Genomic DNA, 18,103 nt, shown 5'->3' on the forward strand with positions numbered 1-18,103 from the left:
AGCACAGGGGCAACAGAAGTGAGGAACACACTGGAACAGAGAGGAGTTTTTAGCTTTTGTGGAAAGACTTGCGCACTGTAACGCTGAATTTACAGGGGTAGTGTTCTGTAGGGCGGCACGAAGGTCGATTCTTTAAATAAACTGAGCAATCAAACTGTTTTATAGCTCAGATCATAAAATCCACAGGTGTCGTCATCATCTTTCACCCCCCCCCCCCCCCCCCCCCAAAAAAAAATATTATGCAACTGTGCACGCTCTACCCACAAGAACTGTTCTGGATGGAGGCAAATTCCCATCGGCCACCTGCCTCTCTCCCGGCCCTCACTTTCTGAGCAGACTACCGACCCTCAGTATCTGTGCCAGAGTCCATCGTGTAGAAGGGTACTCCTTTCTGAGATGAACAAAAGAATGAAAGACATCCAGTATTAATTACACTTTAGAGCGACCACAAATGTTACTAGATTCAACTAGATCCCCACCCAGCAAAATGCTTCCTGTCCTCTCGGTGTTTTGTGCTCACATGCACTCAGATTCCCACACGGCCGCAGCTCTGATGAGCATGTTGGTCAGGTACGAGTCTAAAGCAGAAACCCAAACATAAACGCTTCGGTTTCTTCTGGGAAAGCGAGACAAACAAACTTTTACCCCTCAAGCACAACTTCCTCTAAGCTCTCCGACACACAGACTTCCACCAGAGGGAGCGCCCCCCCCCCCCCCTCCACCTCCCCCTAAATCTCTTTGCTGAGCAGACCGGGCCACACCAAAATCCAATTAGGAGGAGCCGGGTCCAGACCAGACACCTCCCCGGTCCAGCTCATCCCCTCAATCTTTTCTTTACTGTGTCAAAGCCTGACTCCAACAATTACAACCTCCCATCAGCTTCACATCCCATCCATTCACCCCCTCTGTCCGTCCCGTACAGGAATTCTCTCTCAAACAGTTTGTTAGGATTCAGCAAAGAGACTGAAACCCTGAGGTGTTTTGACCCTACTTTATCAGCTGGACTCGACTCCTCTGTTCTTTGTGTGGAGGAACGGAGAGGAGACTTCAGTTTTTACGCAGGCGACAACACAACACATCCAATTGGTTGCTGTCATGTTACTGCTGCTGGTCTCTCTCTCTTTGACATTGAACAGTTCCCTCCTGCTCGATGTACAGGATCTGTCTGAACTCTGCACCCAACCCCACTTTTTCCAGAGAAACTCTCATAACTGATAAGGTTTTTCAGAGAAGCAGTACATAATATTAACACTTTGGGTATTATTGAAGCCCCCCCCTTCCACAAAAAAGCCACAAAACCATAATTTTGTTCTGTCACCTTGAGAAGTTGTCTGTACATCATCTCTGTTTTAATTTGCCGAGTGTCTCTGAAAGAAGATGGATAAAAGATTTGGGGTTTATCTCTTCAAAAACATGTATTTATTAATATTTTTTATTATGTTGGTGAGATTCCCACACATTTCTCTGAACATGGAAATTTTGTGACTGTAAATTCTGTAATTAGTAATATAAATATTAGGTAGCTTTTTCTTTTTTTTTTTTGGTTTGTTTTTGCTTTATAGATCTAACTCATCGTGGAGCATCTGTCTAACAGACGTCACTGAAAAATCTATGAGCGGACGGATGGCTCTGGTGAATGAGAAGTTATAGCACTACTCTGAATATTCTAATAAATCTACAATATGGAGGCACTACCTGACGCGTTCACTGATCTGATGTATTGTGTGACAAAATATCGAGCCTGTTGTTGTGTTTCATGTGAAAAGTTCAAGATTTCAGAAACTGAAAAACAAATTCCAGAAAATAAGTTTCATTAAAAAGCCAAACAACTCTTATCTATTTGGATGCACGATATTAAGCTGCATTTCCATCTCTCATGCAGCTGTACTGTTCACTGCTTTGAACAAATGTCATATTTGGGTTTAGGTAAATTGATATAACTTCAAATACAGCCACCTAAGTCAGCAAGTTTTCCAACTTGCACAGGGCTGTTGATTCTTGCAGTAAATGTTTGCACCACAAGGTGGTGCATTGAGTCAATTTTAGAAGTAGCAGGAGAAATCGTTCAATAATCGCTGAATCTCCTGGATTGTTTGTGATAACCAAATTTACACCATTTTCTCACTGGACCCAATACGACCACGGCAACATGATCCAAAAACTTCTTCAGAACAGACTGCTGTCCAGTGACTCCACAGCGCCACCTAATGCACTGCAGAAGAATGGCTTGAATTTAACAGTGCATCAAGAACAATGTTTGGTACATCATTTCTACACTCGTAACATCTAAATTAAAACATTTCAAGCATTTAAATTCTTCTTTTTTTCAATGTGATGATTATGTCCTGCAGCTAAAAAGCTTAAATTACAAATCGGATCATGAGATACTCAAATCAAACCAGATTATTTTTGGGAAGCTAAATGATCACAAAACAAAAAAAACTAAAACTTTTCAGAGGCTAGTTTGGATCAATGTTTGAGTAAAAACAATGATGACAGTCTATTCGGATTCTGTGAGACACACCCGTCTCTCCTCTGCAGACCACAAAACCAGAGAATGAGTCAATCTGCAAAATGAGGAAGTTATGAGACTTTAATTGAAAAAAAAAAAAAAAATACATGAACTTACATTAACTTAACACAACCAAAAGTAGAAGGTTACAGTAAAGCGACATGAAATGGAGTGACACACACACATACGCACGCACACGCAACACACACACACACACACACACACACACACACACACACACACACACAAATAATTAAAAGTAAAATTAAATGAGAAATCTTTTTTTTTTTTTTTAAACATGAAAGTTTCAGCATTTTTAGCCACATTTGAACAAATGTTTCACTTCTCAAGACTTTTTCAAAAGTATTGTTTATACGGGAGGAAAAACAGACCACGTGACATTTCAATGGAAAAACTAAGGCGCATGCTCAGTAAAAACAAACCACTGAACATGATCCACCTCGACTAAACAAAGGCATATAGAGACAAATCTCCATTAACTTGTTTTCCTGTTTCATGAGCAAGAAGAGGTAAGATGGACGTTATGGCACAAACAACGAGTCTGAAGGTAAATGGGACTATTGGCCACTCAAAGGTAAAAAATACACTGAACATTCAGAAATATCAAGGAGCTTAACTCGGCTTACTGTAAATCGTGTTCCCACAAACGTCCATTCACAGAGACGTTTAATTAAGAGGTTGGTGGGGTAGCAGCGCCATCTAAAGGTTATAAAACGGAACACGAGTCCTCACATTGCAGGAGTCCTGCAGAAACCGGGAAACATGAGATTTTAATGTGCATTTGAGAGATGACAGCTTCTCTTATGAGTAGAACATATGTCACAACATCTCTAGTACAAAGACCAATACAGAAAAGCAAAATATTTCAGGAAAAAAAAGAAAAAAATAAGATGTTTTGGTGAGACAAATGATGACAAAATAATGGCTTATTAAATCTCATGAGTAAACGATTAGTTGACATATTTGGCTATGTTAACAATCCCCTGAACACGACTCCAGTTCCACCATTTAAAATAAAATGAATAAATCAGGTCAGACCTGCATCTCACTTTATCCAGACGAGATGGTGTGTCACATCCTTATAGAGAACAATAAGGCAAACTTGAGAAATCCACTGTCGGAAAAAATCTTTTGAGTCATATTTCACCTTGGTGCAACATCGTCTGGCGAATTCTTGTTTCTTTAATATCCAGAAAAATATTCTTCTCTGTTCACCTGTACAGTGGTTTTCAAAGTGTGGGGCGGATATTTCAAATGAAAAGCATCTAACGTGCAGAGAATTGTGCTTTTTTACTTCCGATGGACCCCAACAGTGATTACTAAAAATATTTCACCATTTGAAGAACATGACAAAGTTTCACTTCACCAAAACATTAAAGTTTGGAGAGAAAAACTAAGCTTGGGGTTTGGAGGTGGGGTTGGTTCTCCCCCCACACGTTGAAAACCTTCAATGTTCCTAATCAGGGAGCAAAGAGGTTAACGGTCACTGAGCCGGTGTACCAAGGTGAAACACTCGAACATTAACAGGATGGATTTGGTTCTCGATATTCCCTTTTATCAATAAATACGTATAGAGAAACTCGGACAACAACGTCCACCGTTTAAATAACAGCGGCCCAGACATCAGGCATCATTATCAAAAGTACACAACATGAAAAATGTGAGATCAGCTCACTTCAGTCTGGCTCGCTCGCTCCTGTTTTCCAACCGCATCCTGTTTGAACCAAACAGTTCCCCTGCCTGACTTGTGGCCTGACTAACAGTCCTGAGTGCTCTCTATGGAGTCCTGCAGTTTCCCAAATGGAACCAAGTGCAGGGAGAAAGCACAAGGCTCAGAGGAACAAAGTCTTATTGAAAGTCAGAACTGAAGGCAAAACCCCCCCAAAAAAAACACAGGCAACAGTGTTTTTAATGCCCTCCAACTACAAAGGTCTCTTCTCCTTTTTCTTAAACTCTAAAAAGTCAGAAAGTTGTCACACTTGTGACCAACATTAATCTCAGTCACTGTTCAGTAAGGGTTGCTCCAAAAAAAGAAACAAAAAATCTACCCTTTAATGCTTTTTTTGAAGCTCCGACAGTACGAAACATCAAACGCAGTCAGTTGCTGCCTCTCATCTAAGTGATCCTCTGGATTTCTATCCGACAGTTATGTAGTGATGCTCAAAGGACTGAAATGATTCTCCTTAAATAAGGCTGATGGCGGCACACATACAGTACACGTGAAAAAAGGACGTTGGTTCAACGAGCGTTTGTTAAAGTACAAATGGAGTGCAAATTCTCTCAGAAGGCACAGTCGGGCATCAATTGGCACATTCCAGCTCGGTTCAGCTCGGTTCAGCTCGGTTCAGCCGAGGTTTTGGCCTTGGTGGGACCTGGTGTGTGAGTCCGGGCTGGTTTTGGGACCAGACCCGTCTTAAGTTCATTTCTGCTGCTGCTGCTGCCTGAGGCTCTCCAGCAGGATTCGCTTGTGGGCGGGGTCGAGCACGCCGGACTCCTCCAGGTCCTCCTCAGTGATGTCACTGCGAAAAATACAAAAGGTAAGACACAGATTGAGAGGAAAAGTAGTGTTATAGCACAAATACTTCTTTCATTTTTCCATCATCTAAGACAGTCAAAGCTCAAACGTGTGCAGCTGCAGACACAAACCTGAGGAACTCCAGGTCATCCCAGCCGTTGTGCAGAAGACCCTGCTCATATCGCTCCAGTCCAAGTCTCTGCAGCCACTCGCCCACCGAGGAGTCGCCCACAGACAAAGAGGAGCTGCTGCTGCCCCACAGTGCCTGCAGAGGAGAAGTGCAACACGGGGGATTTACATAAAAGGACATATAGGATCATTGCTGCTGCGTCCGCACAATGCAAGCTCGTGTATTAAAAATGTTTGAAAGCAACGCTGTGATTGAAAGCTACACTCAAAAACTCCTTCAAATATGGATTACACAGAAATGTTTAGTAATAAAGAGCAAACACGGTGTTTGTAAGGACTGAAGGTTGCCATGGGGACAGAGTTCAGAGACAAACTGCAGCTCTCATTGTGGTTTAAACATTTGAGCCCTGACTGTAATGCCCTGTAAACACCCTGCCAGTGTGAACACAGGAGGGCGTAAAGACAACTTTTGAGGTCCTTTTGAAGACCAAAACTAAGTTCCTGAATAGCTTGACGGTGACAAAGGTACCACTTCCAGTTCCTAGGACTTTCCTTTATTGTGGTGGAAAAATGTGGACGTGGCAGGAAGGTCAACAACAGCGTTTCCTTCATGTTGTTGCTTGTGCTTGATTATGTGGAATTGCTGGGCTTCGCTATGTGAAAGTGCCATAAAACAGCAATGTTGTAATTGGGTCTTGTCTAATCTGAAAGCATTTTTTTTTTTTTAAAGGGGAAAATACAAAAACAAAAACTGCAAAATGGCTTAAAAGAATCAATGTTAAAATGTGACTCCTTGTAGCATCAACAAGATTATAATAAAATTTTGCTGCGTTAGTAACAGCTCACCTCCTCCGGCATGTCCTCTGCAATGCTTTCTGGGATGGGGTGTCTGGGGGGGAAGGTGCGGCAGGCGTCCAGACCTAAACCCATCGGCTGCCCTCTAAGAGGCGGCGGCGCAGAGGGAGCGCGGGGAGGCTGTCCGGAAAACTCGCTCTCGCTCAGTGTCTTTGCCATCTGCAGTACGGAACACGACTGGTCATCCAGCGCACCTGGCCCCCCTCCTCCTCCACCACCTCCTCCTCCTGCCCGTCTAAAACCCTCTCCGACGGCGAGCTGGGTGGTGGGGCCCGCCGCGGGGATCCTGACCTCAGCCAGGTCTGGGTAAAGGGCGCGAGGTTTGGTGAAGGGGGCCTCTGGAACCATCTCCAGGGCTCCTTTGGGGAGCGGCGGAGGAGGGAAGTCAGGAGGGGGCCGGTTTAGTGTGCTTCCAACTGTTCCTCCGACCCCCCCTACCGGCGCCCCCGCGACACAAGCACCTCCGTCGTCCTCCGAGGAGCCCTCCTCACTAATGGCACGGACAGGGTGACCAGTCAGGGGTCTGCGCTGGTGGGAGGCCCCAGAAGCCGAACACGGGGGTTTCGTTCGTGCCCCGGCAGAGGCAGGGGGGGCTTTAGCCGTCTGGGGACTAGGCGAGGTGGGAGATGGGAGAAGTTCAGGGGACATGGCTGCAGCTGACTGGTTGGGAACGCCCTCCAGAATGTAGTAGGCAGGGTTGTTGTAGCTGTTCTTGCTGATGGATGGATCACCGTCGGCTGCTTCCTGTTTAGGTCTGGATAATAAACACAAACACACAAACATGAAGTTTCTAGATTTACTTTTTTAAATGTGCTTGTGTGTACATCACTAAGGTGTATATGTGCAGCGTACCTTGCGGCTGTCTCCTCCTTTATGCTCCGTTCTCCCTCCTCGCTGACCTTCCCAAGCTCACCAAGCTGCTTTCGAACTACAGACGGTCTGCATCAAAAACACACCGCAACACATCAGCAATCGCTTCTAATAAGAAATTTCACAGTATGTGCAACGTGCAGAGAATAATAGCTTTTATAATGTTCGACCAAAACGATTGAAACAGTTTACAGAATTGACTAAAACAAAACAAATGCAGATCTTTTTTCCAATTTAGACCCAAAACGTCAAACACGTTTGTGAAAACGGTTGAGTATTAACAATATTTGAACATCAGACAAAAATTGAGTTCATAAAAAAATTCAAATTTAAAGAGAGGCAGCGTGTACTGACTTCACATACTCATGGCCCACTCTGGTCACCAAGGTTGATTTCACTTTGGGTCCTCCGGTCTCGTCCTTGTCCACACTGATCCATTCTGGAACACAACAAAAAAACATTTTAAAACTCAACACATTGAATCTCAAAAATATTTCCTATCTAAACAGCTCACAGAGAATATTCCTGATGGCTATAAGGGACCTTTTATTAAATAGTTTCAGACTACATCACAACATTGAAGTATCTCCCTCATGCTCGGAGTCTACTTAGAAGTAAAAAAACACTTTTAGGAATTTTTTTCTTTTCTATATGTAAAAGATTTGACATTTTTTTCAAAAACCGGTAATGCGTTATGATATTATATTATTAATAGCTTTCTCTGATAGCTTCTCTCTTTTTCTGGTCACTTTGAGAAACATTTGTTTTCACTTCTGCTGAGCTCCTTCACCACAGTGCAGCATATAAAGTTCATTACCATACAACCTCTCCCTGGTTCCCATTCTTTCTGAGGGCACTCTGACCCTCATGGACCCTCGGATATTTCCCGTTTCCTCGCCGCGGTGGGACAGGTAGGTGTGAAACTGTTGAGCTGTGCTGCCAATCATCGACTTAAGTGCCAGCACACACTCGCCTAGCAGGGTACCAAAAAAAAAAAAAAAAAAAAAGTACATGGATATGAGACAAGAAACTAGATTCCTTTAGAATTGGCTCATCCAGAGAACAAACTTTAGCTGCTTTCCATCCGTTAAGACAGCTCGAATTCTCGAGGTCTGCATCAACTGGAAAGCATCGTCAAGACACTCTTCATACCGTAGGACTCGTATCCATCCAGGGATTTGACTGTTAGCAGCAGGTGCTGGTCCTGCAGGTACTCGATCTCTGACAGAAGAGGCTTCAGCGTCGTCAGCTGCTTGTTGGACCATCCCACACGCAGGAAGTTGACGTTGTCACTGCTCTGACTGTCGTTCTCGTAACTCTTCTTGAACTCTGAAAATATGAGAAAGAAACAGAAAGAATTGGGGTTGGGGGGGGGGATAAGGGAGGGGGTATAGGATAACAGGAGAATAGGTAGCGGGGTGGGAACGAGGGGCAGGAGGGAAAAAAAAATAAAAAAATAGAGGGCTGAGACGTTTGTGTAGCATGTCATTCAACGAGCACAGTGGACGGGAGGCGGGGGTCAAACATGGGTTCTAACTTAAAGGTATACTGACTGCCTGAGATAGGGAGCGAGAGGGAGGGGTACAGGAGGAGAAGAAGACATTTTCATTACATCCACTTTGTGTTTCAGAGGCCATGTCTGCTTTGTAAACGCCTACTGGATTTTCGTCAGCCTGTAGTCAACCTTTGTCTGTGCACAAGAATGCAGGTGAAAAGTCTCACCTTCCAGACACGTCGAGTAAAATTCAATGAAGAACTTTGTCCTGCTTGCCGTCTTCACTATGGCCTCGATGCACTCAAACTCGATGTAGGCCTGCTCTGAGGACTTTGGAAGACCTGCACAGAAACAGATGGATGAGAACAAATTTGGGAATAAAAGAAGAGAAGGATGTAAAGGGGAAAAAAAAAAAAAAAAGACTGAGGTGAGTGTTTCACTGGTTTTCTTGCAGCTGACCACAAAGAAAGCCACATTTCCTAATGAGGGAAAATGCACGAGGCTGAATTGGGTAAAAAAAAAAAAATTTCAACGTTCAGCTTCTGTTCGAGTGCTCCAACAGTTTAGATGATCTGCTTTGGGAAATGTGGGGAATTGAAATCATCAAATGATCTTTTGATACTGAATGAAACTGGATTTCTCCAAGAAAAATAAAATCATACAGCGTCAGAAGTACAATATTGTGGGAGCAGATCAGTCAGGCACTGAATGTTACTAAGATGACTCGGTAGGATTTTATCACCCTGCGCTTGCAGTGAAACCAGTCTGTAGCCAGACAATCATTTGGCTGTCATAGGAGTAAACCCCGAAGTAACACCAGAACATTACTTCTTCCAAGCCCACCACTGCTCCCTGTCACTTCCTGTATGCCAGGGATACAAAGCTTTATAATTATACTTACTTTTACGCGAGACATCTTGTTCAGCAATAGTAAAACAGAAGGAGGGGACCATAAACACAGATTATAAGTGTGAAGATTAAACATCGTGTGCTTAAGCAGATTGAAATATAGCATGCAGATACTGTACGATTAAAGAAGTGAGCTGAATCACCATGTGGACATGGAAATGTTCAAAAGTGTCACAAACTAAAAATGTATAAAGAAAAGTATAATTAATCTACTTGTACCTTTCTTGGAGACAAACTGCGAGGTCACCCCCACCTCGAACGTAGCAAATACAGGGGAATGATCACTGGTCACTATGTCATCAGTACACCCTACGAAAAAAAAAGAGCAGATTAATAACCAATCATTCATATGCTGACAGGACAAATAAAGCTCAAAAAATTTTAAGCGACACATTGTAATCAGGGAAGATGACCAAGTCCATTCAACTTCTGGGTTAGGCTTAGTTAAGTAGCTGCATGGTTGTTCATTAGTTGGAGCTGATTCGTTATTTGTGAACTTAATTAACTTATTTCGTTAACTTAACAATGGAAACAATGAAAGAGGGTTTGTTTTACACCTTGAGGCCATTAACAGGTTTGCTCATCTTGATTTCACAATGTGGCATTTCAGACACATTACCCAGCTTGTGTCAGGCAAGAAAGTAAATGTATGTCTGGTGGACTTTTTAATGTGCTGTAACAATGTTCTTCACAATCTTACGCTCCTGACAAACAATGTAACATTCAAAATGGAAATAAACAAGGCTTATGATGGTTTATCGTCAAAGATCACTGTTACTAATTTACCGAGCACATATTCCAGAACCTTTGTGTGTGTGCGGTTTACTAATCTGAAGGTGACATAAACCCTGACTGACGACGAGAGTTGACCACAGAATTCAATCTTTAGCGTCCCCACCATAGGAGTTGCAGACGATGTGCGTCTCGGGGTACGACTTCCACAGTATCCGGTCACACCAGGAGGGAACATTTGTCCTCATCTGAGAGACAAAAGTTGGAGAGAAGGCGGAATGATCAGGTTGATTCCCAGAAAGAGAAAGTATTTATCCATGAAACATGTTTACATTAATCTACGCACCCCTGTGGCCTTCTGCTTCTGCCAGACATACGTGTCCCTTGAGCCTCGTTCGTAACGATAGGTGGGCGGGAAGGAGATCTCCTCTTCCGCTGTGAGTAAAACACACACATTAAATCTTTCTAAAAAGGTTCAAAGTCAAGTATTTCTTATCAAGTAAGTCTTAACATGTCAGTGTAATTAAGGAAGCAGAGAATTACTCAGACAGAACGTGAACTCCTCTATCCTCCTCTGAACTGTGGGACAGCAGCTGCTTTAGCCGACGCACTTGAATAGTTTGTAATACTTGGACACGGGTCATATCAGGTCATACTGAAGCAAAGAAATCATGTGACATAAAGAGAAGGCTGTTTTGTAAACCACAAAGGCCAAGTGACTCAATCCTAGACTTTGGACTTTCCAACGTTCATTTGCGAAAAAAGAAAAAAAAAAAAAGCTACTTTGTGTTAAATTAGTGGAACATTAACAGGAAAAACACGCGATCTCAGACAGAAATGGAAGCTTTACTCATATTAGGTTGAAATCATGGTTTTAACATCTGTCTGGGGAAAGTCTTTACAGGGACCCTCCTGTTTCTTCCAATAAATTTGATCAACGCTCTAGTTATTTTTGCCTGCTTCTACATTTCTTGTAGTTCGATTGGAAAAAGAGTTGCGGTGAAGTCGTCGGCGGTGCTGAGCAGGTGCTTTGGGGAAGTGTGAGTCATCGCTTCAGCTGCATTTATGAGACCACAGAAATGCTTTTTTTTTTTTTTTTAAAGGCAGAAACCTTCAGTAAATGTTGTGATTTTTACTATTCTTCCATACGATTTCTTTAGATTAAAATAAATCCTATTCTGAACCATGGATATGTCAGGAATATCTACAGGAAGAGGAAGTGACAACCACGGACTGAGCCATACTTACCAAAGCGTAAAAAGACTTTATTTTTCTCCCTCTCCAGGTTGAGCTGGTCCACTTTCAGCAGGGGATCAAACTCCTTCCTGTTGATGTAGTTCAAAATCTCCTGCACGCACAGACACAAATAATAATAGATATAATATTTAAGCCTCATAAGTTTTTGTATTTCATCACACAGAACATGTCCTGCTTTACCTGTATATCCATGTCCAGCCTGTAGTTGAGATCTCCCAGCCAAAAGAGGTTTGTGAAGCGCAATGAAATGTCAAAGGAGCTCAGCTGTTTGTCCCCCAGCGACAGCAGCCGCAGGATATCAAGGTAGTTCTGGTTTCTCCTGCAGGGGTTAGAGGATTGCTGAAGTTTCTGTGATCTTGTTACTTTTGTTGAACATCTCTCTGCATCCTTCTTCCTGTGCCAATTATTAGCAGCAGCAATAGCATCGTTTTTCTCCTCTATCGCTGTGATGCATTTGTGACCCTAAATAAACATGAGTTTACCTTTAAATCTGTAACCGACTACTTATTCACACAGTTACTTGTGTAATGGCAACTGTATTTGACAGGAAGAAAATGATGTCCAACACTGTTTCAAATGTTACTACAAGTCAAAATCATAAAATACTATTTGAATATTGAGGGGATTTCATTGAAGATAATCTTCTGTCGAGAACAATATTCAAGCTACAGAAGTTGACAGCATGTGTGGTAGGTACCTGGCGATCTTCTCATTCCCTGAAGTCAGGTGACAATTCACAAAACCAAACGATGTTCCATTGAACATGAACGATACACCGACTGCACCTTTGTTACCTTAAAAAAACAAACCAACAACATGAAAATAAGAATTCAAACTAAATGCACAAAAGAACATTCGTTTAGTGCATTAAGATGATGGAAATATACAGTTTGAACACCAGACACTGAAAGTGCTCACATTTTTGTCAGTAATTATATGAAAATAATATTATTCTTGCAGCTCAGTATTGAAATAAGACAATGGCTGACTCTGGTTCTATTCCACATTTCATAACTGGGAAGTAAGCCCATGCAGGAAGGATAACGGCTGCAAACACAGTCTGATTTTACCCAGCGTGTTGGCGATTCCCGTCTTGACACTGGACATCCCGACATGGCTGATCCGATTCTCGTGTTCGGGTTTCACCAACACGGCAATTTTTATGTTCCACAGCGTCTGCACTGCGATCTAAAGACAAGAGCAACGGAAAATGAGAAAACCTGGCCTATAGTGTTCAGTTGTGTATTCACACTACGGAAATTCACAAAAAAACACAGATTTTTTTTTTATTTTCAATTTTGACGATACATTATTAAACTTTTATGTTGTCGTTCCCTTGTAATCTAAACTGATTTAAAGCATACAAAGAAATATATCAATAAAAAAACAATCGATAGCTGGTAAACAACATATAAAGCAATATATGTATGTTTAGGCTTATGTAGGGATATATTGTGAATTACAGTGCAATTAGGTATTTAAATGTCAATGCACATGGATCCTGCAGTGAATGAATTTATATTCTTATAATTGTATATAAGTGAAGCGTATCTCATGTGACCTCTAAACAATGAGAAATGTAAGGTCATCATCACCTGCAGCGATTATCTTTTGGTGTTGCTGATAGTGAAAGTAGTAATGCGTTTGTTTTGAACAGATCTCATAAGCTCCCAGAACGACACAGAAACAAGTCCAGTCCAGCTAAAACGCAAACACATCACCTCCAAACCCAGTGAGCATGTTTGTCTTCTTTAATGTACAGATTTAAGTTGTTAAACTATTCAAAAAAAAAATAAATGACATTATAAATTGCTGGTCCTGAATTATTTTCTTTCCTCACCGGTTTGTAGTCCAGCTCTGTCTGATCTTTCAAGATGGCGCGGAGAGACTCCACCCACTCCCGGTCACACACCGAGTTCTCCTGGGTTCCAAACACATACAGGTCATGGGGGATGGTCACAGTCATCTCGTCCAGCGTCTTCCCGAGACCGCGGCACAGCACCCACGACGCCACGGACTTGGGCGACGGCACTGAGCCTACAGACGGAGGGAAACGGGGTTTACTTGCAGGAAATGTGTACATTTGTGTTTAAGCTTAATTCACATGACGTACCCATGTTCCAGGTGCCGATGAAGATGGAAATCATGTCGGGCTCATCTTGGTTGGAATGTTTGTTCTTCATCAGCTGCAGCAGCTGGCAAAAGGCCTCCCGTTTCTGAAAGTAAATGCACATCGGAGCATTTTCAACCTTTCTTCTGTATTTGCGTACTACAAGTATAACGAAGATAATTTCATTAATTCAGACATAATTCAGAACATTTGTCAAACCTATTTACATACATACATATAAACAATAATCAACAGAGTTCATGTAATAAGCACTGAAATCCACAAAGCTATAGAGTATATAAAATGACTGGAAACAAAGAGGCACGTAAACAGTGATTATTCATGTCTACAAATTAGTAGGAAGTAGCAAAGTTTATTTGATCCTCCAACTTTTTTTTAGTCTCAGTTACTATTCAATATGTTCCTGAATCTTAGAAAATCTCTTTGTTTCACTGCCGACAATATTTGGAGGGCAGCTACATTGTCAAACTTCCACTTCTATACAGGATATAGGTTTAAACACATGTCCATGTATATACATAAATGTATAAACATATTTGACTGTTTTTGAACATGTTCTGTTTGTTTGATAGAACTGTAAGATTGCAGTAAAATCAGACAGATGAGATCTGTATCTTTTTGACTGTCCTCCACTATTGTTTCTCCTCATCATCAGCTCTCAGAGAGCTGTGAGTCTCGTATTATTAAAATGATTTATTCTCTGTATGGATAGGAATGTGTGTAGGTACGCGTTTCAGAAGGTAAAGAAATGTAAAAGTCTGCAAAGTTCATTTGGGTGATTTGGTGTGTGTATGAGTGCATCCTGTGTGCAGACCTTGGCACTAGCAAAGATGAAGTCTTTCCTCTGGCTCTTGTCCTTCTCCTTCTCGAACACAATACCCAGCTTATTCTGCACCCGCTGAGACTTGATCAGCTGACGTACTGAGAGAGACGGAGGCAGGCGGGCAGATGGGAGACAGCGGGTTGAGAGAAGGGGATTCACACCGAAATAGAAGGGAAGCAAATAAGGTCAATCAAGAGATTATAATGGTTAAGAGAGCAACATTGAACAAATACAACAAATGAGAATCATGCAGTTTGCCATAGTTGACATAATGTATCTCTACGTCTGCAAGTGTGTTATACGGAGCCCTGGAGTGGCCAAAGAGGAAAAAAATAACGCATTATTTTTTCAAATTAATAATGCGAGGAAATTAGATAGTTTAATCCGTGGCCACGAGATAGTAACTCGTTCCCTTAAGTTATTAACTTGAGGGAACGACTTATTACATCGTTCCCTGGCATTATATTTTTTCACCAATGTCGCCGCCATCCCTGTCATATTTGCTGTTATGGACGCTTTGTGATCAAATGATTCGGACCACATTAGACATGGGTGTTTTCTAACTAAACCACGTGAATTACAGACATGTAAAACTCATCTCGGTCCAATAAGAGAGGATCTAATTTTCAGCAGCTCCGATACATGAATCCCCTCTTTACCATAAATAAATGAGCTTGGGGCTTATGTTTCAGCATTTCGCCATAACATAATGAATTTCTGCTCATTTCACTTTATTTCGGGAAGTGCCTGAACCAAATGCTTCAACATTTTGGAGGAACGGTAGAACGCAGTTCTAAAGCCGTTTCCAATGGCAACCTACGTCAGCACACGCTGATCAACAACAACAAAAGTTCTCTTTCACATGAAGCGCCATTAAACGGCATATTTTATGGCAAAAAAAATCCAAGCTTTCATTTACAGTAGTACGTGGTTTGTTTCGTAGTTGCTGATGGACCAAAAGTATCTCTTCATGATAAAGAAGTTCTGTGGGGTAGAAAATAGTGCGGCGTCTCATAGCGGAGCGCACGCGCAACGCGTCCCGCATGGAGACCTCAGCCTGCGGTCATAACGCAATACAAGACCTGGAAGTGAAGTTAGTTCCAATAACATTACAATGAAAAGCATGAAAAAAAACAACAACAGCATAAACCGCTTCTAAATTCTAGATCCGACGCAACCGACTGTGTGACAGCGCAAGTGAACTGCAGCACAACAGCTACGCCATCACTATAATATAACTCAAGGGAATTAATTCATGGCCATGAGTTACATTTTTTTTCTCTATGGCCACTCCGGGGCTCCGTAGTGCTAAGAAACATTTAAGCAATTTTTATTTTAGTGGTTTTAGTGCATAATCCTCACTTTTGTCATGTGTGAAGGTGGTCCAGTCCTCCTGGTTGTCCTTCACTTTCTTCATCACCACCAGCCGGCCGCCCTCCACATCCACAGATAACGTGTACTTTTGACTCTTTCCAATCTTGGTCAGCTCGGCCAGGTAAACGTCTAACTTCACCTGGAAAGAACCATTACACACACACACACACACACGCACACACACACACACACACACACACACACACACACACACACACACACACACACACACACACACACACACACACACACACACACACACACACACATTAACTAACATTTTCCTATCCATTCATGCCTTCATCACCCCCCGCCCCCCCGCCGAGTCTTGCCTTTGTGCTTTCCATCATCTCACGTGTTCATACTTTCCTTCCTTCACTCTTTACTTTCCTGCATTCACCTTGTAATCCACGCCTTCCTCGCTTGCATTTATGTGTTTGTTCCTTCCTTCCACCCACTTTACACAAGTTATTGTTGGTTGGAGTGGAAATGCCTCCTATCCAACACACCAATGACAACTTAAGAGTCACCATTTAACTGAAGTCGCCAGTCTTTGAATTAAAACCAGGAATATTTTAAGCACGCTTTGACACTCAGAACACATTTAAGATTTCATCAACTCTCCAGACCATCAGAGGTCCCCAGAATAAAAGAAGTTGACAAGTGAACTTATTTCTCAGGGACAAAATAACCCCAGAAGTATATACATTTTGACGATCAAAAATGTTGCCTTATCAAAGTTTTCGAGGCCATTTCACAATTTTTTAGGTCAAAACAAGCTTCTTTCAGTGAACAAGTCGTCCTTTCTCTTTGGATCAAAGGAATTTCTCAGAAAATTTCACCTCGTTGACTCTCCTGACATGGAAAAGGTCTGAGAGTCGGTAAGGGGAGTCAGGTGCTCCGCCAAGTCATTGTAAGAGTTTTGATGTTCCTGTGCAACAGGAAGCTACTGAAAGGACGCCACCACAGAGAATGCAGCCTCAGCCGGCAGCCAATATTTCAAATCATCATTTCCCCTTCACTCCCACTTACATTTATCCTCTCAAACTTTGTTTAGCTGACATAGATTCATAATACCTCAACTTGTGGTTTTATCCCCATTTTCAATGCAGCCCCCTTCTTTTGCAATGAAGTTGTACACGTGTAACACAAGGTAATAAAAATGCAATCATTTCACAACCAACTAATAAAATTGTCTGACACAGAAACACCAAAAAGGGATAAATACCGCAGATACGTCACTGGTGATGCAACAGGAAGTGCTTTACAAACATTCCTGGGGTCTCACAAATGAGCTCTGCTCAAACACTTCCTGCCTGGTTCACTGTGAACTCAGTTCAGCCTGTTCCCATTGAAAGGAAAAAGAGATACTACTAATATTACTACTACTAATAAATAAAATAGGACTCTGAACATGGAAAAGTGTGGCAAAGTGTGTCATTCAATTTCCGACTCTTCATGTCCACATATCCTTGTACGTAACCACCAACGTTTAAATGGCTGAACAACACTAAACGGCAAAAAGCTTTGAGAAGTGAATGTCTTGACATATACAGGTTCATTCAGCTGAAGCACAGGTAGTTCTCATCCCGCATGATTGAAGGTTAAATATAACTTAATAGAAAACGATAACGCAGTCCCTTCTGCTTGGATACTGACTTCCATCGGCCCGCAATGAGATAACCACTGATGGATGACGCGTGCGTGTGTGAGGGTGGCGTGTGGGCGGATGTAGGTGTGCACCTCGAAAGCTTGCACTGGAATGGCTTTGCTGTGACGCAAGGAGAGAGGAGGAGGGGAGCACGGAGAGGACAGACTCATGTCCTGCAGAGCTTTCAGGGCCTGAGGGGACAAAGAGAAAGAAGAGCTGAGACATGTGGAGAAACAATTCATCGAAAAACAGAAGAAAATGAGACAGACATGAGCACTTGTTCACGAGGAGGTATGCACAGACACAATCAGTCAGCCTGTAAAGTTTTCAGTCTCAGTGTTATGTGTCAAGAAGGAAAAGGTTTCCCATTTCCTGGATGTGACCTAACAGCTGCAGAGAAGGTGGAGTCAGTGTCATCACATGCGTCCGGACATGTAGCTTAACGGCACTGAGGCCATTTCCTCCACAGCCAGCTGAAACCCCCCATAAAAACAGCAAAGCTGGTGAGGCTGCATTTACAAAAGAAAGTTTACATTTTTTTTTTTTTTAAATCATCAGGGTTGCTTGCTCAAATATAAAGCATATAAACCTGAATATAATACCTTTCTGGAAGTCATTCTACAGACACACACACACTCACAAAACATTTTAAATATCAAAACACACTCTTCCTTAACAGTTGGTGGAAGAGTTTTCTTGTAAAAGCTCCAATTATGATAAAGTTGTTGGGAACTCATTGATTTGTAAACCAGAAGAACTACCTCTGCAAATGCCTGCAAGAGCACTGAACAACCAGGGCTGCTATTGAAACACAGAGAGGCACTTTCAG

At 42.2% G+C, this 18,103-nt stretch overlaps 1 protein-coding gene across 1 annotated transcript in view; it reads right to left on the minus strand.

The window, feature by feature from the left end:
- Positions 1-2,569: 2,569 nt before the first annotated feature.
- inppl1a (inositol polyphosphate phosphatase-like 1a) overlaps positions 2,570-18,103 on the minus strand; it is a 31,804-nt gene continuing 16,270 nt past the window's right edge. Inside the window, exons 8-27 of the mRNA XM_080459663.1 lie at positions 17,367-17,465; positions 15,612-15,762; positions 14,241-14,347; positions 13,409-13,511; positions 13,136-13,332; positions 12,366-12,483; positions 11,993-12,089; positions 11,476-11,614; positions 11,287-11,386; positions 10,385-10,473; positions 10,205-10,286; positions 9,526-9,615; positions 8,625-8,738; positions 8,055-8,231; positions 7,720-7,875; positions 7,257-7,341; positions 6,885-6,971; positions 6,024-6,786; positions 5,180-5,313; positions 2,570-5,052 (exon numbers count right to left, since the gene is read on the minus strand). Of these exons, the coding sequence (XP_080315789.1) occupies positions 4,953-5,052; positions 5,180-5,313; positions 6,024-6,786; positions 6,885-6,971; positions 7,257-7,341; positions 7,720-7,875; positions 8,055-8,231; positions 8,625-8,738; positions 9,526-9,615; positions 10,205-10,286; positions 10,385-10,473; positions 11,287-11,386; positions 11,476-11,614; positions 11,993-12,089; positions 12,366-12,483; positions 13,136-13,332; positions 13,409-13,511; positions 14,241-14,347; positions 15,612-15,762; positions 17,367-17,465 (2,988 nt within the window). The 3' untranslated portion in view covers positions 2,570-4,952. The remainder of the gene's footprint in view (positions 5,053-5,179; positions 5,314-6,023; positions 6,787-6,884; positions 6,972-7,256; positions 7,342-7,719; positions 7,876-8,054; positions 8,232-8,624; positions 8,739-9,525; positions 9,616-10,204; positions 10,287-10,384; positions 10,474-11,286; positions 11,387-11,475; positions 11,615-11,992; positions 12,090-12,365; positions 12,484-13,135; positions 13,333-13,408; positions 13,512-14,240; positions 14,348-15,611; positions 15,763-17,366; positions 17,466-18,103) is intronic.

The sequence above is a fragment of the Lipophrys pholis genome (genome assembly GCF_963383615.2).
Source record: "Lipophrys pholis genome assembly, chromosome: 3".
Taxonomy (NCBI): Eukaryota; Metazoa; Chordata; class Actinopteri; order Blenniiformes; family Blenniidae; genus Lipophrys; species Lipophrys pholis.